Source organism: Heterodontus francisci, chromosome 9 (assembly GCF_036365525.1).
Source record: "Heterodontus francisci isolate sHetFra1 chromosome 9, sHetFra1.hap1, whole genome shotgun sequence".
Lineage (NCBI taxonomy): Eukaryota > Metazoa > Chordata > Chondrichthyes > Heterodontiformes > Heterodontidae > Heterodontus > Heterodontus francisci.
In genome coordinates, this window is record NC_090379.1 from 88,037,823 (window position 1) to 88,062,213 (window position 24,391).

General features: G+C 42.8%; 1 protein-coding gene across 2 annotated transcripts in view; it reads right to left on the reverse strand.

Annotated features, from left to right (window-relative positions):
* The window catches only part of LOC137373898 (protein PALS1-like), a 144,757-nt gene that overhangs the window by 17,047 nt on the left and 103,319 nt on the right, over nt 1–24,391 (reverse strand). For both annotated transcript variants that reach the window (XM_068039440.1, XM_068039441.1), the window contains exons 6-13: nt 15,983–16,144; nt 15,736–15,813; nt 14,615–14,798; nt 10,536–10,607; nt 7,948–8,019; nt 6,499–6,666; nt 6,219–6,421; nt 684–794 (exon numbers count right to left, since the gene is read on the reverse strand). In XM_068039440.1, the coding sequence (XP_067895541.1) occupies nt 684–794; nt 6,219–6,421; nt 6,499–6,666; nt 7,948–8,019; nt 10,536–10,607; nt 14,615–14,798; nt 15,736–15,813; nt 15,983–16,144 (1,050 nt within the window). The remainder of the gene's footprint in view (nt 1–683; nt 795–6,218; nt 6,422–6,498; nt 6,667–7,947; nt 8,020–10,535; nt 10,608–14,614; nt 14,799–15,735; nt 15,814–15,982; nt 16,145–24,391) is intronic.

Sequence of the window (24,391 nt, forward strand, 5' to 3'; positions counted from 1 at the left end):
GCATACAGGGAGGCAGGGGGAGAGAGGGGGGGAAACTGGGCCTGTATTCTCGAGTTAAGAAGAATGAGAGGTGATCTCACTGAAACCTACAAAATACTTAAAGGGATAGACAGGGTAGATGCAGGTAAGATGTTTCCCCTGGATGGGGAGTCTAGAACCAGGGGACACAATTTCAAAATAAGGGGGAAGCCACTTAGGACCGAGATGAGAAGAAATTTTGTTACTCAGAGGGTTGTGAATCTTTGGAATTCTCTACCCCAGAGGGCTGTGGAAGCTCAGTCATTGAGTACATTTAAAGCAGGGACTGACAGATTTTTAAATACCAATGACAAAGGGATATTGGGATAGTGTGGGAAAAAGGCATTTAAGTGGATGATCAGCCATGATCGTATTGAATGGTGGAGCAGGCTCAATGGGCTGAATTGCCGACGCCTGCTATGTTCCTCTCTGCCTCCCCACTTCACTTACCTCCTTTAAGACACTCCTTAAAACCTACCACTTTGATCAAGCTTTTGGTCATCTGACTTAATATCTCCTTTTGTGGCTAAGCGTCATACCTTATTTTATAAGGCTCCTGTGAAGCACCTTGAGACGTCTTATTACATTAAAGGCACTATTTAAGTTGTTGTTGTTCTATAACTGCAGTGATTTGTCAAAAGAACAAAAGGGTACAAAAAATTTACCTTAGGATTTTTCCCCTCTTTTGTCAGCACTGCACGCAGTCTTTCCTGGGAAGGTGGTGCAATGAAGATTATGTAAGGTTTTAAATCTGAATTGCGCAGAATCCTCAATGACTAGAGAATAAAAAAATACAACAATGAGAAAAACATTATGAAAATTCTGAATAGCAATTGATCTATGATATTTCTTTAGGACAAAATAATGAATGCCATTTCATAATGATTTACTCCTTGGTTGCCAAGGGAAAATGTATTTTTCAGAGATTTCCATTTCAATGGGACTCAATAAATGTAAATGAGGAAAACTTTGCTATACAATCTTGTGTTGAAGAGAGCCAACGGTTGAAGTGCTCTCTAGTTCCAAACAGAGCACAACAGCATTCCACAATTACAAGTGCTGTACTTATCCATTATTTTATTTCAAATACAGGAACCACAGCAGCAGAGGAGCTCAAATTAATCTGGTCTAAGCTTGAGGGCTTATGCTAATAATTGCGATCAGATTTCTCCCATGGATAATAAATTTAGATAGTGAACAGATGGCTGTCTGTGGATTACGAACCTGCAACACACTTCAGGAGTACTGATTTTTAAGGCTGAAATAATTTAGCTATCTGAGCCACTTAGTTGTAGCCCAACGAATCAAATATGGAAACCTGCAATGCAAACCACCAAATCAGAGGAACACACAGAGGCAAACTACTCGAAGCTAACTTACAAATCAACTGCTTGAATTTGGTGTTATGCTTAAACTCAATGCTCTGTTTCAGGAAAGGACTATGAGAGAGTAATTCATTGAGTCTTCATGGGCAGCCATGACGTGCAGGCCCTAGTTTAGAACCCTGTTTTAATGGGTTAAGAAGGGTCTGCAATGCACTGCCCGAGTGTGTGGTGGAGGCAGATTCAATCGTGGCTTTCAAAAAACTATTGGATAATTATCCGAAAAGAAAAAATCTGCTGGGTTACAGGGAAAAAGCAGGTAAGCGGGACTAAGCTGAGTTGCTCTTGCAGCCACAACGGGCCAAATGACCTCCTTCTGTACTATAATCATTCTATGAACAAATGTTGATCTAACTCCGATGTTTCAACCCTGAATCAGGCAACTGGACACTTTTTGTTTACATCTACTGTTATGAGAATTAGTAATCTGCTGTTACCCATCATTTTTTCCTATTACTGTCATGCAGTTTTATTCTGAGCTTTATGACTAGAAAGTAATATACTAAACTGCAGTTTCTATTGGCTTAGCCTTTAACAGGGATATTTCTAAAAACATTGATTAGATGATCACTTTTTTTTAAAAAGCAATTAAAATCAGCATTTAATGACTCAAGACTTCAAAGTCCGAAAAGAATTGACTTATTCATAACAGACACATTTTACAGATAGGAACACAGGAACAGGAATAAGCCATTCAGCCCATTGAGCCTGCTCCGCCATTTAATTAAATCATGGTTGATCATCTACCTCTACGCCACTTTCCTGCACTACCCCCATATCCCTTGATGTCAATAGTAACCAGATATCTATCGATTTCTGTCTTGAACATGCTCAATGATTGAGCTTCTACAGCCTTCAGGGGTGGCGAATTCCAAAGATTCACCATCCTCCGAATGAAGAAATTCCTCATCTCAGTTTTAAATGGCCTACCCCTTATTCTGAAACTATGTTCCCTGGTTCTAGACTCACTAGCCAGGGAAAACATCCTATCCACATCCACCCTGTCACGCCCTGTAAGAATTTTGTAAGTTTCAATGAGATCACCTCTCATTCTTCGAAAGTCTAGAGAATACAGGCCCAGTTTCCTCAATCCCGCCGTCCCAGGGCGTGGTGAACCTCCGTTGTGCTCCCTCTATGGCAAGTATATCCTTCTTTAGAAGAGACCACCAAAACTGTACACAATACTCCAGGTGCAGTCTCACCAAGGCTCTATACAATTGCAGCAAGACTTCTTTACTCCTGTACTCAAAACTCCTTGCAATGAAGGCCAACATACCATTTCCCTTCCTAATTGCATACTGCACCTGCATGCTAGATCTAGTGACTCATGAGTCACGGCACCCAGGTCCTTTTGGATATTAACACTTCCCAACCTCACCATTTAAGAAATTCTCTGTCTTCCTGATTTTTCTACCAAAGTGCATCACTTCACACTTTTACACATTATATTTCATCTGCCATGTTCTTGCCCTTTCACTTAGCCTGTCCAAGTCCCCTTGAAGCTTCCTTGCATCCTCCTCTCAACCTACATTCCAATCTAGTTTTGTGTCATCAGCAAATTTGGAAATATTACATTCGGCCCCCGCATCCAAATCATTGATATAGATTGTGAACAGCTGTGGCCCCAGCACGGATCCTTGCGGTACCGCGCTAGTAACAGCCTGCCATCCTGAGAATGACCCATTATTCCTACTCTGTTTTCTGTCTGTTAACCATTCTCAATCCATTGCAGTATATTACCCCCAATCCCATGTGCTCTAATTTTGTTTACTAACCTCCTGTGTGGGACCTTATCAAAAGCCTTCTGAAAATCCGAATACACCACATCCACTGGTTCTCCTTTATCAATGCTACAAGTAACATCCTCAAAAAACTCCAACAGGTTTGTCAAACATGATTTCACTTTCATAAATCCATGTTGACTGCCCAATTATATTATTTTCTAAGTGTCTAGTATCACATCCTTTATAATAGATTCCAACATTTTTTCTACTAATGACGTCAAATTAACAGGTCTGTAGTTCCCAGTTTTCTCTCTCCATCCTTTCTTAAATAGTGGGGTTACATTTGCTACTTTCCAGTCTGCTGGGACCTTTCCAGAATCTATAGAATTTTGAAAGATAACCACCAATGCATCCACTATCTCTATAGCCACCTCCTTCAACACTCTGGGATGTAGTTCATCTGGTCCAGGGGATTTATCAACCTTCAATCCAGTTAATGTTTTGAGTACTACCTTTTCATTAATAATAATTTCTTTCAGTTCCTCATTTTTACAAGTCCCTTGGTTCCCTAGTATTTCTGGGAGATTTTCTGCACCTTCCTCCGTGGAGACAGATACAAAGTAATTGTTTAGTTTTTTCATTTCCCTATTCTCCATTATAAATTCCCCAGTCTCTACCAGTAAGGGACCCACATTTGTCCTTGCTAATCTTTTCCTTTTTCATGTACCTAAAGAAGCTTTTACAGTCCGCCTTTATGTTTCTCGCTAGCTTGCATCCATATTCTCTTTTCCTTTTATCAGTTTCTCGGTCATCCTTTGCTGGATTCAAAATTGCTCCCAATTCTCGGGTTTACCACTTCTTCTGACAATTTTATGACCCACTTCCTTTGATCTAATGCAATCTTTAACTTCTTTTGTTAGTCACGGTTGATTCATCTTTCCTGCTGGGGTTTTGTGTCTTAGAGGAATGTATATTTGTTGTCGACCATGTAATGTGGGTTTCCTCCCACATGCCAAAGACTTGCAGGTTGATAGGTAAATTGGCCATTAACAATTGCCCCTAGTGTAGTTAGGTGGTAGGGAAATATAGGGACAGGTGGGGATGTGGTAGGAATATGGGATTAGTGTAGCATTAGTATAAATGGGTGGTTGATGGTCGTCACAGACTCGGTGGGCCGAAGGGCCTGTTTCAGTGCTGTATCTCTAAACTAAACTAAATACGAGCCACTGCCCGTCAAATCTTTTAGTGCATTTTCCCCATCCACCAGAGCCAACTTGCCCCTCATACCTCCATAGTTTCCTTTGTTCAGATTTAAGACCCTAGTTTCAGAATGAACTCGATCACTTTCAAACTTAATGCAAAATTCTATCATATTATGGTCACTATTTCTCAAAGGCTCCTTTACAGCAAGGTTATTAATTAGCCCTTTATCATTACGTAATATAAAATATCCCAATCCCTAGTTGGTTCTTCAATGTACAGCTCCAGAAACCCATCTCGCACACGCTCCAGGAATTCATCCTGCACAGCATTAGCGCTGATTAGATGACAAGACACATTAAAGTAAAATTAAACATAAGTATGGACATTTGGATTCAGATATTTTTGCATGGAAATAATCCATATAAAACATTTCTATAAAAATGTATGAAAGGTTTCTACATTCCATCAGCAACATAGCATCAGATGTGCAAACTACTTTCATGTTGAACACTTGTTAGCAACAATTATTTTTGCATGGAATGCATTGTTTTAAAGGAACTTTGCAGGAAGCGTATACTGACTTGATATGCAATGCAGGTTAATAAATGAAGGACAAAACAAACATTTAAAATAATTATGGGTTGTCATCTAGCTTGTTAGTCTCCTGTACATTTTGTTTGAGGTTCAGGTGATCACAAGACACTTATGGATAAAGGCCCATCTCAGTACATCCATCCAGAACAACCCTATACTCCCCACCATTGCTGCATCAAATTGCTTTTTAAATAATTCTAGGGTTTTTGTCGCCACCCCCTCCTGATATTAGTTGTAAAATTACTCTTCACAATTTTGAGCCCCACCCCCTGTCCTATTCCCATTGTTTAATTTAAAGTTATACTCAGAATTCACCTTTTTGATACCATTTACCACCTTACATACCTCAAAGATCACTTCTCAGCTACCTCTTGTCCAGGCTACAAGGTGCAAGTGTCTCCTATAACTCAGACAACTGGCATGAAGGATTAACCTTCGCTGAGGTTCTGCCTCAAGTTTGCGCTTGATAGCCTTTCCATTATTTTACATAGAATTGAAGACAGACTTCTGGGTCTATCGTTGTCTGTATCTGTTTTGAACTTTGGAAACCATATTACCTTGTTTTCAAACTACTGGTATCTCACTTGTGTCCACTGCTTCCCTCAATGGTTGACAGTGCTTCACCAGTCTCCTCGCTCGTCTCAAACTCTGGGATGATTACCACGCAACTCTAATGGATCTATTTGTTTTAAGCCCTTTCAGCTTGTCCTGGACATCAAAATCTTGAATTTTGCCTTTTTGCTCTTCTTTGGGAGAGGACTTGGTGTTCATACTTCCTCAAAGCATTCACAAGGGAAGATAATCATTCAGAATATTTACTAACTTATACTCATTATCTGCTTCCAGCAAATTTGCATCTTTAAATCTCACCTCTTCTGAAAGTCCTCTTCCTAATGTAGGATTTTTTTTTTTTTTTAAACTTCTCTATTTTGCCTCTGCAGCTATCATTTTTCCTTGGTCTCTCTCAGCCACTCAGTTCACCTCTTCATTTGACTTTATTAATTCATTTTGGAATTTGCTTGATTGATCATAGGTGCGTACTTGCAAAATACATCTAGCATTATTCTTTTAAAGATGTTCTATTTGTCTTCTACTGAAATGCTGACAAACATCTTTCTCCAATTGACATTTCCAACTTCTCTCAGTTCTGATGAAAGGTCACAGACCTGAAACATTAACGGTTTCTCTCTCCACAGATGCTACAAGATCTGAGTATTTCTAGCATTTTCTGTTTTTATTTCAGATTTCCAGCATCTGAAGTATTTTGCTTTTGTAACTTGTACTCTTAACTGCTTACCTGGGTATGTAAATTTAACAGGCATATCTTTCCAGAGTTGATCACCTGTCGCACTGAATCTATACTGGTGCCGTACAGATTCTTTTCGTATTCTCCATGCTCAATGAATTTGTTGGTTGCCATGTCGGCTTCAAAAAATTGGCGTGAAACAAAGAGGTAATCACGTCCATTTACTTCATTATCTCTCATTGAACGCGTTGTATCTACAAATGTAAGGGTACAAGTTATATAGAAAATGTACCATACAACACATTAAAACAAGATAGTCCAGATAACTTACGAGGTACTGCTGGAGCAAAACGATCAGCCTCTCTTTCCATCAGTTTCTGCCGCAGCTCATTCTGACCACAGTTTGGTGGGCCAATCAAAATAATTGGCCGTTTTCTACTTGCAGGCTGGTGATATAGTGACATTTCTTCATACGTCAAGATCTCATCATTGTCATAGTCTAATGGGGGAATTAGAAAAAAAAGTCACTCAGAAGTTAATCAGCGGTGTTATTTGCACTTACACTAAACCAATTATTTCTAATGAGTTTCAGACGTGCCTAAAAATGGAAACTTGTAGTTTTGTAAATTTTTAAAATAAAGCTCATAGTTTTGATAAATTTACTATAGGTTTTGCTGCAAATAGCATCTGCACTTCACACATTTCTCCACATGCAATGAAATAATTTCAGAAGAATGTCTTTCTACATCCACTTATCAACTGATAAAAATGTAAAAATCAATTCCAGATGAGAGAAATATCCAATTTAAGGATCTGTTTCTTCTTCCCACATCTATCCCAACAAATCAAAATTAATCTCAAAAGTAACTGTGCTGATTGAAAAGAGGGATCCCAATGATGGGTAGTGAAATATTTATCACAGCCTTTGCACCCTGAGTGTTAACATGGGTCAAATAATCAGTTATTTTTCCTGCGGACTTGAGACCATTCAGAATTGCCAAGGTTCGTCCAAATGCCTTTCATTGTTTTTTTTTCCAAATTTACATCTCGGATGGAAAGGAGAATCCATGCTATCTATTTCATTGTACCACACTTCTAAGTTACTGGCAATTCTGTGAGACAAACAATTTTCATACACAAGAAACTAGTAAAAGCTAGTTCACAGCTTTAAAAGAGTTGAATCTCCAAAAAGCTGCTATGTTAACTGCCTTGATTATAAACATAATGGCAAATGAACACTAGTAATTACATGGGCTGTGTAATTTAAACTCTATGTACACATAGCAATCTTTCATTTGTATTAGAACAGGCTGGCAGTTTGGGGGAGGGGAGCGCGGGGTGGTAGAAGAAGAAAGCTTGTAACAGGTCGTACTGAGCCCTTCTTCCCCTAGCACTAATGGGAGTAGCTCTGGCCTTGGTCTAACTGTAGGTAAGAATTCCTGCCTACAGTACAGAGAAGTCAGAATCACAAATCATTATTGTGAGGAGTTAGGTTTAGGAAAAAGGACCCGAGTTGTTCTAACAGCAGCTGTAATTAGGCAACAGCAGGACTGAAGGAATCATCTCGACTGATTGTTAATCAGCAAACATTGGGATACTGAGCAGGTTCATTGTCATATAACTGAAGGTTGGCATGCATTTGTGCGACACATCTTGAACAGATTTCAGATGCAAAATCATCTAGCTTCAGTCTTAAATTAAATATTTAGCAAAAATTACATCACATAGTGGTTACGGTTCTCTAAATCAAGATCCTTAGATTTATTTTATTTATACATACCATCATTTCGATTTGCGTTGTATAATACCTTCTTCCGCTTCTTTTTATTTTTCTTAGCACACCAAAGTTTACCTTAAGTAGAAAAATGTTAGGACTCATGATATTTTATACCAAATGTGCAAACTGAAGTAAATTCCAAGGATAACTTTCAACAGATGAGATACCACAGTCACAGTTAAGAGAGGGTAAGGTTAGAATTAGAACACTCTCATTTTGTTCTTAATAACAAGTGCCTGTGCCGGATCTTTCAAAGAGCTACTCAATTAGTCTCAGTTTCCTACCTCTTTCATAGCCCTGCAAATATTTCCCCTCCAAATACTTATTCAATTCCCTTTTGAAAATCATTGAACCTACTTCTACCACTTTTTTTTTTAAGGCAGTGCATTTCAGACCATAACAACTTGCTGCGTTTAAAAAACTTATCTTGCTTCTGATTCTTTTGCCAATTACCTGAAATCTCTCTCTTCTGGTTACTGATAATACAGTATTTTTGATTTTTTGGGGGATTCCTTTCCTGACTGCCTGGAAAATCATGACATCACAAGCAGGATACCATGACTTCTAGTGGCTTTTGCTGTTGTTGCTATAAAGGCAGTCATTTTGCATATACAAGTTTAGGATTGCTTGGGGGAAAGATTAGATTTTTGTTAACCCATTCTTTGTTGATATTTGAACTTAATGTCTTCATCCTATGGTTTAAGGGTAAAAACCTTTATAACTCAAACACTTCAGATCAATAATTTAATACTTTATAATTGAATTGGGATATCAAGTGCTGTACAATAATTAGGATATTGCAAAATGCTATGATATACCAGATACCTATTAGGGTAATATTTCTTATTTAGTGAAACAAAGTACCCATCATTGCAATACAACTCACTTGATACAGACCGGCACCTTGGAACTGAACGTTTAATGGCATTACTGATTTTTATGACTACAAGTACATTTAACTACAACACCCATTTCAAGGCTGCAATGACCAAGATGATTTTAACCAGCCAGTCGAGCTGTGTTTTTGGGACTTGAGAAATATTCTGAATGCCTCATTGGTATCCACCCAATTAGTAGTCCACATGCACAAGACAACTTCAAAGAAAAAAAACACAAGGAATGACAATAATTTTTAATCACTAAGAGCAGTTCAGTTTCATAGCTACACAAAATATTACACTGTAAAATTCTTAACTATAGAGATGGCAAATATTCAGAAGTTAGATTAATTTATCAAACTGTTGAATGCTGTACAGACCTAATTTGTTTGCTGCATAATGGGTAGGTCTTCTGTAATTTGTAAAGGATGAACAGTTAAATTGTGAAAAGTTTAGAATGGCCAATTAATCAATAGCTAAATAATTAGAAGTTGTGTTGGAGCATTTAATTCCCAAATATAGCCGAAAACTGAGACAAATAACATTTCCAAGACATGCAAGAAGTCTGTTACCATGGGTTGGATTTTGTGTAGGAGTTGGGGCTCCCGGCACCAGGCCGAAAAGATGAGGCAAATCCACCTTTCATTTTCACAGCACCCCAGGAGCGATCCTCCAGTGTTTTTCAACTTTTAAAGACGAGCATCCTGCCTCCATTAGCTGTCGGCCAGAGGGCCAACAGCTCAGCTGTACTGGCAGTGCCACCAGGAGCGGTGGTAAACTGTCAGTACTGCAGAGGCCTTGGACCCAGACCCAACGCTGGAACCCTGGACAAGATGTTGGTGAGGCAGTGTCTCCGGGGTTGGTTGTGAAGTCTAGGGGGAGGGGGAACCCGGGGTGTAAAGTTGTATCCGGTGGGGATCCTCCGTGGGCCACAAATTGCCCACAGAGGGCAGCAACCACCCCCCACGCCCCCCAACCATCTCATCACTGGTAAAATCTGAGTGGCAGCAGGACCAGGCCCTTAATTGGTCATTAATAGGTCACTTAAGGGCCTCAATTGGCCTCTGGGCGGGAAGGCCTTTGTTAACCTATCCTGTCCCCTGGAAAATCGCTTGGTGACTGGCCCTCCGCCCTGCCTCCACCCATCTCGATACTCCGTGCCACCACCACCCCACCCCCACCCCCACCTGCCTCCTTCCCCACCTCAAAGGGGCCCATAAAGTCCAGGCCCCCGTTTCTAGCATTGCTTTGGATCATGGAAATGTTACCCTGATGAACTTCAAAAAGTCTATGAACCAACCACTCTGTTTTGAACAGAGTTGAGAGATTTTAACAAATATTTTCAGTCATGGAAGAGTTGCTCTGTTCCACGGATAGCAATACCACATCACTTTGGCTACGGTGTACAGTTTGCACGACAGCCTCTTCCTGTAGTCAAGGATGTGGACGCCTGCCGGTGGCCCAGCCGGTAATCAAAAAAAAAGGCATTGCACATAGCTGCCACTTTAAAGCACAGGTCAAGTTGGAATTCACATCTAGATCTTCACTATGAAAGTCCAACCAGCTACAGCTTGGAATTACTTTAGTTACATCTTAATTACGCCTATTACTTCATTTTTATGATGATTCTATAATCTTCCCAATTTGGATGGCATTTCTTTAAGTTCATAAAAATCTTAATTTACAAGCCTTTGAATTTATATTTTTCCTAACCTGATTTCTCTGGCTCCTTGTCTTCCTCAATGGTTTGTTTCATGGCTTCTCTTTGTTGCTGGAAGCTTTTCCCTGTTTATATATAAAGGAAAAAAGTTGCTACAAAGAATAAGATACATGATTGTAATGTAGATAATAAAATGAACTTAATCTTTTCAAATGCTAAGTTGCTAGAAACATTTGTTTGCACTGTGCCGCCCATGAAGATACTACAAGATGCATACATTGTCAATTATTTCTAGCGAGGATGTCAAAAATCAGGATTTTATATTTTTGGGAGGGGTGACCGAGGAAGGAAGTATGAAGTGTGAAGTCAACGTCAGAGTTTCTTCATCCTATCAGGGTTCAACAACGCAAAGGATGCATTTATAGATCAACTTGTCTCATGGTATGTAAACAAGGAGTCGCACAAGCATTTTCAGATCGGATTGCACTAAAGCTGCTCAAAATGAAACCCTGAACTGCAGAACCTAGTCTGCAATGTTAATGTGGCATTCTATAGTTTAGGCTCAAAAGTAGTCAGTGGACCTGAGTTTAAAAAAAATTCTTTTTGCGGGATGCGGCATCGCTGGCAATTTGTTGCCCATCCCAAAGGCCGTTGAACTGAGTGGTTTGCTAAGCCATTTCACAGAGCAGTTAAGAATCAATCATTTGCTGTGGGTCTGGAGTTACATGTAGGCCAGACCAAGTAAGGCAGATTTCCTTCTCTAAAGGGCATTAGCAAACTAGATACATTTTTCCAGCAATCACTGATAGTTTCATGGCACCATTACTGAGACTAGTTTTCAATTTTGATTTTATTAATTGAATTTAAATTCCACCAGCTGCCATCATGGGGTTTGAACCCCTGTTCCCAGGACATTAGCCCAGATCTCTGGATTACGGGTCCAGTGATATTATCACGCGCCATCTCCCCTCTACCTTGAAGTTTACTGGCAAGGCAGGCACGATGGCTCTCTGATTAAATTACAGTATTTCCTGCAGAGACATCAAACTGGCATGAAATGTTCCTCATTGTTGATCAGCTTCACAAACACCCATGTATGCATTCGCACCTCATGCGTTGGGCAGCAGAATTTTTTTTTTTAGGGGCATATCATTAAACAAAGTTTATTTTAAGCTACATTACAATCGTGGCATTATTATGCATATATCATGATACAATAAAAACAACATGCTTCAAAACAATGTCAGAATCCCAAAAATTTAAAACACGAAAGAGACCATTTGGCCCATTGTTGGCCAGTGCAGACACAAGGAGCCAGCCATTCAGCCTAATCCCACTTGCCAGCTTTTGGCCAGTAGCCTTGTAGGTTATGGCACTTCAAGTGCATATTCAAGTACTTTTTAAACGTTAATTTCTGCCTCTACCACCCTTTTCAGGCAGTGAGTTTCAGATCCCCACCAACATCTGGGAGAAAAAAAAATCTCCCCTCAAAGCCCTACTTACCCGAACTCTCCTTATGGACCCCTCAACCAAGGGGAATAGAGCTTTCCTATGCACTCTATCTGGACTCCTCAATTTTATACACTTCAATTAGGTCTCCCCTCAGCCTCTGCTGTTCCGAAGAAAACACTAGCCTATCCAATCTTTCCTCCTAACTAAAATTCTCCAGCCCAGGCAACATCCTTTAAAATCTCCTCTGTACATGCTCTAATGTGATCACATTTTTCTTATAATGTGGTGATCAGAACAGCATGCAGTACTCCAGCTATGGCCTAACCAGTGTTTTATACAGTTCCAGCATAAACTCCAAGCTCTTATATTCTATGCCTCAGCTAATAAAGGCAAGTATCCCATATGCCTTCTTGACCACCTTATCTACCTGTCTAACCACCTTCAGGGAATCTGTGGACATGCACTGTAAGGTCCTTCTGTTCTTCTAAACTTCTCAGTATCCTTGCATTTTCTGTGGATTCCCTTGTTTTGTTAGGCTTCCCCAAATGAATTACCTCACATTTCTCCAGATTGAATTCCATTTGTCACTGTTCTGCCCACCTGACTAGTCCATTGATAGCTTCCTGCAGTCCACAGCTCTCTTTTTCATTATTGACCAGAGTCAATTTTTGTATCATCTGCAAATTTCTTAATCATGCCCCCTAATTCAAGTCCAAATCATTGACATATACCACAAAAAGCAAGTGACCTAGTACTAAGCCCTGCAGAACCCCACTGGAAACAGCCCTCTAGTCACAAAAAGACCCATCGACTTTCACCCTTTGATTTCTGCCTCAGCCAATTTTGGATCCAACTTGCCACTTTGCCTTGGATCTCACAGGTTTTTACTTTCGTGATCAATCTGCCATGTGGGACCTTATCAAAATCATTGCTAAATTCCATATAGATTACATAAAATGCACTACCCTCATTGACCCTCCTTGTTACCTCAAAAAATTCAATGTTAGTCAGACACTACCTTCTCTTAACAAATTCATGCCGATTGTCTTTGACCAATTCCTGTCCTTTTCAATATTTACCCACTCAATTTTTCCCAATAATTTTCCCATCACAGAGGTTAGGCTGACTGGCCTATAATTACTTGCTCTATCCTTTTCTCCCTTTTAAAATAATGGGACAATGTTAGTTGTCCACCAATCCTCTGGCACCATGCCTGTGTACAGAGGATTGGGAAATGATGGTCAGAGGCTCCACTACTTCTTCTCTTGCTTCACTTAACAGCCAAGGATACATTTGTCCAGGCCTAGGATTTTATCCACTTTTAAAGATGTTAAACCCCTTAATACTTTCTCTCTCACCATGATAATTTTATTTAATATTTCTGTCCATGACAGTATTGGTAGGTGTGACCACTGCACAATTCTTGTGGAGATAAAGTCCTGCCTTCACATTGAGGATACCCACCATCGTGTTGTGTGGCACTACCACCGTGCTAAATAGGATAGATTTCGAACAGATCTAGCAATGCAAAACTGGGCATCCATGAGGTGCTGTGGGCCATTAGCAGCAGCAGAATTGTACTTGAACACAATCTGTAACCTTATGGCCCAGCATATTCCCCACTCTACCGTTACCATCAAGCCAGGAGACCAACCCTGGTTCAAAAAGGAGTGCAGGAGGGCATGTTAGGAGCAGCACCAGGCTTACCTCAAAATGAGGTGTCAACCTGGTGAAGTTACAACACATGATTACTAGTGTTCCAAACTGTGTAAGCAGCATGCCATAGATAAGAGCTAAGCAATCCCATAACCAACGGATCAAATCTAAGCTCTGCAGTCCTGCCACGTCCAGCAGTGAATGGTGGTGGACAATTAAACAACTAACCGGAGGAGGTGGGTCCACAAATATCCCCATCCTCAACGATGGGGAAACCCAGCACATCAGTGCAAAAGATAAGGCCGAAGCATTTGCAATGATCTTCAGCCAGAAGTGCCCAGTTGATGAGCCATCTCGGCCTCCTCCTGAAGTCCCCAGCATCACAGATGCCAGACTTCAGCCAATTTGATTCACTCCGCGTGATATCAAGAAACGACTGAAGGCACTGGATACTGCAAAGGCTATGGGCCCTGACAATATTCCGGCAATAGTACTGAAGACCTGTGCTCCACTAGGCGAGCTGTTCCAGTACAGCTACAGCACTGGCATCTTCCCGGCAACGTGGAAGATTGTCCAGGTATGCCCTGTACACAAAAAGCAGGACAATTCCAACCCGGCCAATTACTGCCCCATCAGTCTACTCTCAATTATCAGTAAAGTGATGGAAGGTGTCATCGACAGTGCGATCAAGCGACACTTACTTAGCAATAACTTGCTCAGTGACGCTCAGTTTGGGTTCTGCCAGGGCCACTCAGCTCCTGACCTCATTACAAACTTGGTTCAAACATGGACGAAAGAGCTAGACTCAAGAGGTGAGCAGAGTGACTGCCCTTGACATCAAGGCAGCATTTGACAGAGTATGGCATCAAGGAGCCCTAGCAAAACTGAAATCAATGGGAATCGGGGAGTGGGGGGGGGGGGGGGGGGGGTGGTGGGAAGGGGAAACTCGCCGCTGGTTGGAGTCATACCTAACGCAAAGGAAGATGGTTGTGGGAGGTCAATCATCTGAGCTCTAATGTCTTACCTGGAACCAGCCCAGCTAATGGTTGATTGTCTTCATCTCCATCTCTGTAAGCTTGCCACCAGTTGGGGTCTTCTTGGCTTATTACATGAAGTACGTCTCCTTTTTGGAAAGATAGCCCCAGCTCGCGACAGGGAATATATGGATCGTCTGAGGGGTCATAATCAAAATGTGCTTTCACGTGTACCTGAAGAAACAGGTAGTTATATATCAAAATTTCCTCCTTTATCATTTTTAAATTTATGTATTCTGTGCTTATCTCGTCTCCTAGCACTACAGTGCATCGAGAGCCGAGAGGCAGCGATCCATAGCCTGCTTCCACGACAGTTCCTACAATATATTTTTCTGTTCAAGGAGAAAGGTCTTGGCCGGCACACAACATTTCAGCATTCTTCCCCAGGATTTGAAGTACTTAATGTGACAAACCATCAGCACGAACGAGTGTAGATTATGCCTTGCGTAGCTTACTGGGCTTTCAAGACAATGCACATTCTACCAACCTCCCTGCACTGATATTCATGCAGCAGCCATTTTCTTCCAAATAGGAGACTGCATGGATAGCCCACAGTCTGATCCACAAAGTTTACAAACACAAATCCTGGGGAAGAATGCTGAAGTGTTGTGTGGCAGCCAAGACCTGTTTATTGCAAGTACATTTACCACTGATAATATTTACAATTCTAATGTACTGGATTACAGTGCAGTCTAATCTGCCAATTCTACTTTTGCTAACTCAAACAAAATCATTGGATCTCACACAGCTTTGAAACTTTAGACTTTCCAAGTGAGCCATTGCTGTGGAGAAAGACAACCCATTCTCCAGTTCATTAAAAGAATGGCTTCAACCCTCATATTCTAATAATTAATTGTAATGACGCAACAATCTTTGTAATCCTGAACTTCCCTCCATCCACCACCAACCCACCCCCGCACCCCCCAAGTTGGGAGAAATGCATTTCCCTTACACACACAAAGTACAAATATTCAATGTTCAATCAGTTCAACCATTTTAAAAGTTAACAGACTAGACTAGTGGGGTAAACAATAGTTACTAAAATTAAAATCAAAACTCAGACCAGTCATGTGTACCTTCTAAATAGTTGCTTTAAATATAGCTTACTTACCACCATCTCCTTGGAAGGAGGATTCTTGGTCTGCTGACTAGGAATCAGCACAAATGTCAGTGTACCATGCATATCAGCCTACATGCATAACAGAAAAAAAAAGTTGGTCTGACCTTATTTACATATTATACAATTTAATTCAGACATTGAGCAGGTAACATTGAAAACCACACAATTACTTCACAAGGTTCAGATTTACAAAATCAAAGGAAATACAGCTTTAAAAGGACAAAAGCAAATCACATACCAGCAAATCAAACACCTCATTGACATCTTTTCCACGAATCTCAATCCCATTTATTTCGAGCACTTCATCTCCTTCATGCAATACACCACTCTTCTCTGCAGCACCACCCTTCACGATACGACTGATAATGACAGATTCCACATCATTGCGTACTGTAGCTCCCTGTACAGGAATACAGCGGAACAAGAGTTATTCAGGTTGACAGTGAATCATAGACAGGTTAAATGGCTGGATTGATGAAACAGCTGATCTCAGTGAAGATAGCACTACCAATGGCTCACTGCTCCTGTGCGTGGGAGAGGGAAAAACATATGCTCAAACTATTGCTCTTTGCTTCTAGTGATCCTCTGTTGTAAAAGGCACAACTTGTGAACCTCAGATGATAACAGGAATGCACTCAGCTGTGACACCAACTATGGGGCTGTGATATCCATGTGCTCCAACAGCCTTACACTCATTAACCAGGTTCATACATGAATGACCATAGAATCATAGAAAGTTTATGGCATAGAAAGAGGCCACTTGGCCCATCGTGTCTATGCCAGCTGAAAAATGTTCCACCCATTCTAATCCCACCTTCCAGCATTTGGTCCGTAGCCTTGCAGATTACAGCACTTGAGGTGCATATCCAGACTTCTTTTGAATGATGAGGGTTTCTGCCTTAACTACCCTTTCAGGTAGTGAGTTCTGGACCCCTACCACCCTCTAGGTGAAAAAAACTTTTCCTCATCCCCCCTCTAATCTTTCTACCAATCACTTTAAATCTATGACCCGTCGTCACTGACCACTCTGCTAAGGTAAACAGGCCCTTCACCTCCACTCTATCCAGACCCCTCAAAATTTTGTACTTTTCAATCAGATCTCCCCTCAGCCTTCTCCATTCCAAGAACAACCCCAACCTATCCAATCTTTCCTCATGGCTGCTTTGTTCCAGTACCAGCAACATCTAGTGTAATTATGTCCTTTTTGTAATGAGGTGACCAGAACTACACACACTACTCCAGTTGTGGCCGAACCAATGAGTTATACAGTTCCAGCATAACCTCCTTGCTCTTATATTCTATACCTTGGCTAATAAAAGGATTCCATATGACTTCTTAACCACCTTATCAACTTGTCCTGCCAGCTTCAGGGATCTGTGCACATTCACTCCAAAGTCCCGCACTTCCTCAACACCTCAGTATTTTCCCATTAATCGTGTATGCTTTTGTCTTGTAAGACCTCCCCAAATGCATCACCTCACACTTCTCCAGGTTGAATTCCATTTGCCACTTTTCTGTCCATCTGACCTGACCATCAATATCTTCCTGCAGCCTACAGCTATCCTCGTCGCTACTGACCACACGGCCAATCTTTGTCTCATCTGCAAACTTCTTGATCATGCCCCTCACATTTACGTCCAAATCGTTTATACCAAAAAAAGCAGGGGACCCAGTACAGAGTCCTGCGGAGCACCACTGGAAACAGCCCTCCAGTTGCAAAAACACCCGTTAACAATTACCTTTTGTTTCCTGCCACTGAGCCAATTTTGTATCCACCTTGCTGCATTTCCCTGGATCCCATGGGCTTTAAAGTTTCTAACCAGTCTGCCATGTGGGACCTTGTCAAAAGCCTTGCTAAAATCCATGTAGACCACATCAAATGCACTACCGTCATCCATCTTCCTTGTTACTTCAAACAGTTCAATCAAGTTAGTCAGACACGATCGTCTTTTAACAAATCCATTATGACCATCCTCGATTAATCTGTGCTTTTCTAAGTGACAGATTATCCTGTCTCAATAGATTCCAATAATTTGTCCACTAATGAGATTAGACTGACTGGCCTGTAATTATTCGGTCCATCCCTCACTCCCTTTTTAAACAGAGATACAACATTAGCAGTCCTCCAATTCTCCAGCACCACACCTGTATCAGTGAGGGCTGGAAAATAATGGTCAGATCTTCCGCTATTTCCTCTCTTGCTTCTTTTAAGAGCCCAGGGTACATTTCATATGGCCCTGGTGATTTATCGACTTTCAAGGATGCTAATCCCATTAATACATCCTCTCTCATGTTGATCACATACAATACTTCACACCTCTCTTCTTTAACTACAATATCTGCATTGTCCCTCTCTTTTGTGAACACAGACGCAAAGTATTAATCAAGAACAATACCAACATCTTCTGCCCCTACACATAGGTTACCTTTTTGGTCTTTTATGGGCCTTACTCTTTCCTTAGTTATCCTCTTACTCTGAACATACTGATAAAACGTCTTTGGGTTCACCTTGATTTTGCTTGCCAATATTCTTTCATGCCCTCTCTTTGCTTTCCTAATTTCCTTTTTGATTTCACCCCCTCCACTTTCTATACTCCTCTCAGCTTTCTGTAGCATTGAGTTCTCTGTCTGGTATAAGCTTTCCTTTCCTGCAAGCTCTTTGACATCCATGGGGCTCTGGATTTGGCTGTCCCACCCTTTTTCTTTGTGGGAACATGTTTACTCTGAACCCCTTGAATCTCCTCTTTGAATGCCTCCCACTGCTGACACTGATCTACCTTCAAGTAGCTGTCTTCAGTTCACTTTTGCTTGAACAAACATCTACAAAAATGCTCGTGCCAGTGGAATTAAACCCCATTTTGAGGCATCTAGTTTCAGGACAAGTAACGAGTTGGTAGAAACTAAAAGTTACTAGATAAATGATACTGGACTGAAGCTGCTCAGGAAGGCCACTAGATGGAGTTGAAATGCTGCACTGAAGTGAAGAATCATCAGGTGAGGGGGTAAGGAGAACTGAAGGTAGAAGTGGCATCCAAATATTTTCAAAAAATTAACCAAGTTAATTCTTTCCCCGGCTCTCACTGGGAGGAGTACAAAGGGAGTTATGGCAAAAAGCAGACATTCAAACGGTGTGCAGATTGCAAGCTGAGTGTGGAGATTTGAATTTGGGGAGTGGGGATTTTGTGTTGTTTTTTTTTTAAACAGAAGTCTGGTCTGCAGTTAGCATTTAACTGGGATTTACCCTCTAGATAAAATAGGGTCAAGAAAGTAAAGTAAGTTTCTTACAGTCTCAGGCAGCGATCAACAGGCTCTACTACAGAGCAGCTGATTAGCTAAGTAGTGACCTGTCAAATCTGGTTGTTGCAGTTTCAGTTTCAAAAGGCAAAAATACAGAGGTCTTGGTGCAGCCTGCAAACGGCTTGCATATTGTAAGTTGAGTGTGGAGATTTGAGTTTGGCGAGTGGAGAGTTTGGTGAAGGGGCGGGGGAGGGAAAAAAGGAGGTGCTCCATTTTTCTACTTTTTTAACCCTCCAGTATTTGGTTCTTGCTTCAGTGCAGTGGAAAGGTTGGTGAGTTACTGGTAAGCTATTCTACTTACAATAAGTAGTCTGTAAAGTTAAGGTATGGCAGGGCAGCTCTGCTGAGTGGAATCTACAGCCTGTGGCATGCGGGAAGTCAAGGATGCACCATATGTCTTCGACAAACACATCTGCAGAAAATGTCACTGTCTGCAGAAGCTTGAGCTCCGGGTTTCGTAACTCGAAGGGCAGCTGGAGTCACTGTTGTGCATCCACGAGGCGGAGGATTACGTGGATAGCACGTTTAGGGAGGTGATCACACTGCAGGTTAGGAGCATGCAGGCAGATAGGGAATGGGTGACCACCAGGCAGTTTAAGAGAACCAGGCAGGGAGTGCAGAAGTCCCTTGATATGATCCCACTCGCTAACCGGTTTTCCATTTTGGATACCGGCGAGGATGATGGTTCCTCAGAAGAGTGCAGTCAGAGCCAAGTTTATGGTATCACAGATGGCTCAGCTGCACAGCAGGGGAGGAAGAGGAGTGGAAGAGCAGTACAGATAGGGGACTCGTCAGCTAGGGGAACATTTCTGTGGCAGTAAATGTGACTCTAGAATGGTATGCTGCCTCTCTGGTGCCAGGGTCAAGGATGTCACGGAGCAGCTGCAGGACTTTCTTCTGGGGGAGGGTGAACAGCCAGAGGTCATGGTCCACATTGGTACCAATGACATAGCCAAGAGGGGGATGAGGTCCTGAAAATAAATTTTAGGGAGCTAGGAAGGAGATTGAAAAGCAGGACCTCAAAAGCAGTAATCTCAGGATTATTCCCAGTCCCACGTGCAAGTGAGCATAGGAATGGGAGGACGGAGCGATTGAACATGTGGCTGAAGAACTGGTGTAGGAGGGATGGCATCAGATTTCTGAGATATTGGAACCGTTTCTGGGGCAGGTGGGACCGGTACAAGATGGACGGGTTGCATCTTAGCAGGTCTGGGACAGATATGCTCACATGGAGATTTGATAGTGCTGCTGGGGAGGGTTTAAACTAAATTGTCAGGGGGATGAGAACCTGAGAGGGAGCTCAGATTGGAAGGAAGCAAAGATTGGCAACTGGTCGGGGGGTGTGGGAACCAGGAGCAAGTATCAGAGGAATACCAAGATACACACAATACTAGGGGAGATAGATAGCACTAGAGTAGGGAATAGTAAGTTATTAGGTGGGGTCAGAGTAAGGGAGAAGTAATAAAGTCTGAATCAGGGTTAATAAGACCGGTGAGGTACAGACGCAGACTGTCATATGGAAAGATGATGTTGTGGCTGTAACAGTGACCTGTAACAGTGCATCTGGCTCAAAGAAGGGCATGACTGAGTGTTAAATATTCCTTGATACAAGGTGTTCGGGAAAGATAGGAAAGGGGAAAAAAAGGAGGGGTGACAGTATTGATAAAGGAGAGCATTGCAGTGCTGGAGAAAAAGGATGTCCCAGAGGGGTCGAGGACAGAATCAATTTGGGTAGAGCTAAAGAACAAAAAAGGTGCAGTTACATTGTTCGGTGTTGTCTATAGGCCACCAGCTAGTGGGAAGGATGTCTTTTTTAATTCATTCATTCATGGGATGTGGGCAACGCTGGCCAGGCCAGCATTTATTGCCCATCCCTAATTGCCCTTGAGAAGGTGGTGGTGGGCTGCCTTCTTGAACCGCTGCAGTCCATTTGGGGTAGGTAGACCCACAGTGCTGTTAGGAAGGGAGTTCCAGGATTTTGACCCAGCGACAGTGAAGGAACGGCAATATAGTTCCAAGTCAGGATGGTGCGTGACTTGGAGGGGAACTTGCAGGTGGTGGTGTTCCCATGCATTTGCTGCCCTTGTCCTTCTAATTGGTACAGGTCGCGGGTTTGGAAGGTGCTGTCGAAAGAGCCTTGGTGCATTGCTGCAGTGCATCTTGTAGATGGTACACACTGCTGCCACTGTGCGTCGGTGGTGGAGGGAGTGAATGTTTGTAGATGGGGTGCCAATCAAGCGGGCTGCTTTGTCCTGGATGGTGTCGAGCTTCTTGAGTGTTGCTGGAGCTGCACCCATCCAGGCAAGTGGAGTGTATTCCATCACACTCCTGACTTGTGCCTTGTAGATGGTGGACAGGCTTTGGGGAGTCAGGTGGTGAGTTACTCGCCTCTAGATTCCTAGCCTCTGACCTGCTCTTGTAGCCACAGTATTTATATGGCTACTCCAGTTCAGGTTCTGGTCAATGGTAGCCCCTAGGATGTTGATAGTGGGGGATTCAGCAATGGTAATGCTGTTAAGTGTCAAGGGGAGATGGTTAGATTCTCTTTTGTTGGAGATGGTCATTGCCTGGCACTTGTGTGGCGCAAATGTTACTTGCCACTTATCAGCCCAAGCCTGGATTTTGTCCAGGTCTTGCTGCATTTCTACACAGACTGCTTCAGTATCTGAGGAGTCAAAAATGGTGAACATTGTGCAATCATCAGCAAACATCCCCACTTCTGACCTTATGATTGAAGGAAGGTTATTGATGAAGCAGCTGAAGATGGTTGGGCCTAGGACACTACCCTGAGGAACTCCTGCAGTGATGTCCTGGAGCTCAGATGATTGACCTCCAACAACCACTACCATCTTCCTTTGTGCTAGGTATGACTCCAGCCAGCGGAGGTTTTCCCAGATTCCCATTGACCTCAGTTTTGCTAGGGCTCCTTGATGCCATACTCGGTCAAATGCTGCCTTGATATCAAAGGCAGCCACTCTCACCTCACCCTTTTGAGTTCAGCTCTTTTGTCCATGTTTGAACCAAGGCTGTAATGAGGTCAGGAGTGGAGTGGCCCTGGCGGAACCCAAACTGAGCGTCACTGAGTGGGTTATTGCTAAGCAAGTGCCGCTTGATGGCACTGTTGATGACACCTTCCATCACTTTACTGATGATTGAGAGTAGGCTGATGGGGCGGGAATTGGCTGGGTTGGATTTGTCCTGCTTTTTGTGTACTGGACATACCTAGGCAATTTTCCACATTGCAGGGTAGATGCCAGTGTTGTAGCTGTACTGGAATAGCTTGGCTAGGGGCGTGGCGAGTTCTGGAGCACAGGTCTTCAGTACTATTGCCGGAATATCGCCAGGGCCCATAGCTTTTGCAGTATCCAGTGCCTTCAGTTGTTTCTTGATATCACGTGGAGCGAATCGAATTGGCTGAAGTCTGGCATTTGTGATGCTGGGGACTTCAGGAGGAGGCAGAGATGGATCATCAACTCGGCACTTCTGGCTGAAGATTGTTGTAAATGCTTCAGCCTCATCTTTCGCACTGATGTGCTGGGCTCCCCCATCATTGAGGATGGGGATATTTGTGGAGCCACCTCCTACAGTTAGTTGTTTAATTGTCCACCACCATTCACGGCTGCATGTGGCAGGACTGCAGAGCTTCGATCTGATCCGTTGATTATGGGATCGCTTTGCTCGGTCTATCGCATGCTGCTTACGCAGTTTGGCGCGCAGATAGTCCTGCGTTGTGGCTTCAACAGGTTGACACCCCATTTTGAGGTATGCCTGGTGCTGCTCCAGGAATGCCCTCCTGCACTTTTCATTGAACCAGGGTTGGTCTCCTGGCTTGATGGTAATGGTAGAGTGGGGGATATGCCGGGCCATGAGGTTACAGATTGTGGTTGAGTACAATTCTGCTGCTGCTGCTGGCCCACAGTGCCTCATGGATGCCCAGTTTTGCATTGCTAGATCTGTTCGAAATCTATCCCATTTAGCACGGTGATAGTGCCACACAACACAACGGACGGTATCCTCAATGTGAAGGTGGGACTTCATCTCCCCAAGGACTGTGCGGTGGTCACTTCTACCAATACAGTCATGGACAGAAGCATCTGCAGCAGGCAGATTGGCGAGGAGGAGGTCAAGTATGTTTTTCCCTCGTGTTGGTTCCCCCACCACCTGCCGCAGACCCAGTCTAACAGCTATGTCCTTTAGGACTCGGCCGGCTCGGTCAGTAGTGGTGCTACCGAACCACTCTTGGTGACGGACATTGAAGTCCCCCACCCAGAGTACATTTTGTGCCCTTGCCACCCTCAGTGCTTCCTCCAAGTGCTGTTCAATATGGAGGAGTACTGAGTCATCAGCTGAGGGAGGGCAGTAGGAGGTTACCTTGTTTAACCTGATGCCATGAGACTTCATGGGGTCCGGAGTCGATGTTGAGGGCTCCCAGGGCAACTCCCTCCCTACTGTATACCACTGTCCTGCCACCTCTGGTGGGTCTGTACTGCCGGTGGGACAGGACATACCCGGGGATGGTGACGGCAGTGTCTAGGACATTGTCTGTCAGGTATGATTCCGAGAGTATGATTATGTCAGGCTGTTGCTTGACTAGTCTGTGGGATAGCTCTCCCAACTTTGGCACAAGCCCCCAGATGTTAGTAAGGAGGACTTTGCAGGGTCGACAGGGCTGGGTTTGCCATTGTCGTTTCCGGTGCCTAGGTCGAGGCCGGGTGGTCCGTCCGGTTTCATTCCTTTTTATTGACTTCGTAGCAGTTAGGTACAACTGAGTGGCTTGCTAGGCCATTTCAGAGGGCATGTAAGAGTTAACCACATTGCTGTGGGTCTGGAGTCACATGTAGGCCAGACCAGATTTCCTTCCCTGAAGGACATTAGTGAACCAGATGGGTTTTTACAACAATCGACAATGGTTTCATAGCCATCATTAGACTAGCTTTTAATTCCAGATTAATTAAATTCAAATTCCACCTTCTGCTGTGGTGGGATTTGAACCCATGTCCCAAGTCTCTGGGTTACTAGTCCAGTGATAATACTACTACGCCACCGCCTACCCCTGTAGACAAACAAATTTGCAAGGAAATTACAGAGGTGCAAAAATTACAGGATAGTTATAACAGGAGACTTTAATTATCAAAACATAAACTGGGATAATAGTAGTGTAAAAGGGCAGTGAGGGGCAAGAGTTCCTGGATCGTGTTCAGGAAAATTTTCCACAACAGTATGTTGCTAGTCCAAGAAAGGAGGCACTGCTCGACCTGGTTCTTGGGAATGAGGTGGGCCAAGTATCTGTAGGAGAGCATTTAGGGGATAGTGATTATTGTCGTATAAGGTTTAGGCCGCCTATGGAAAA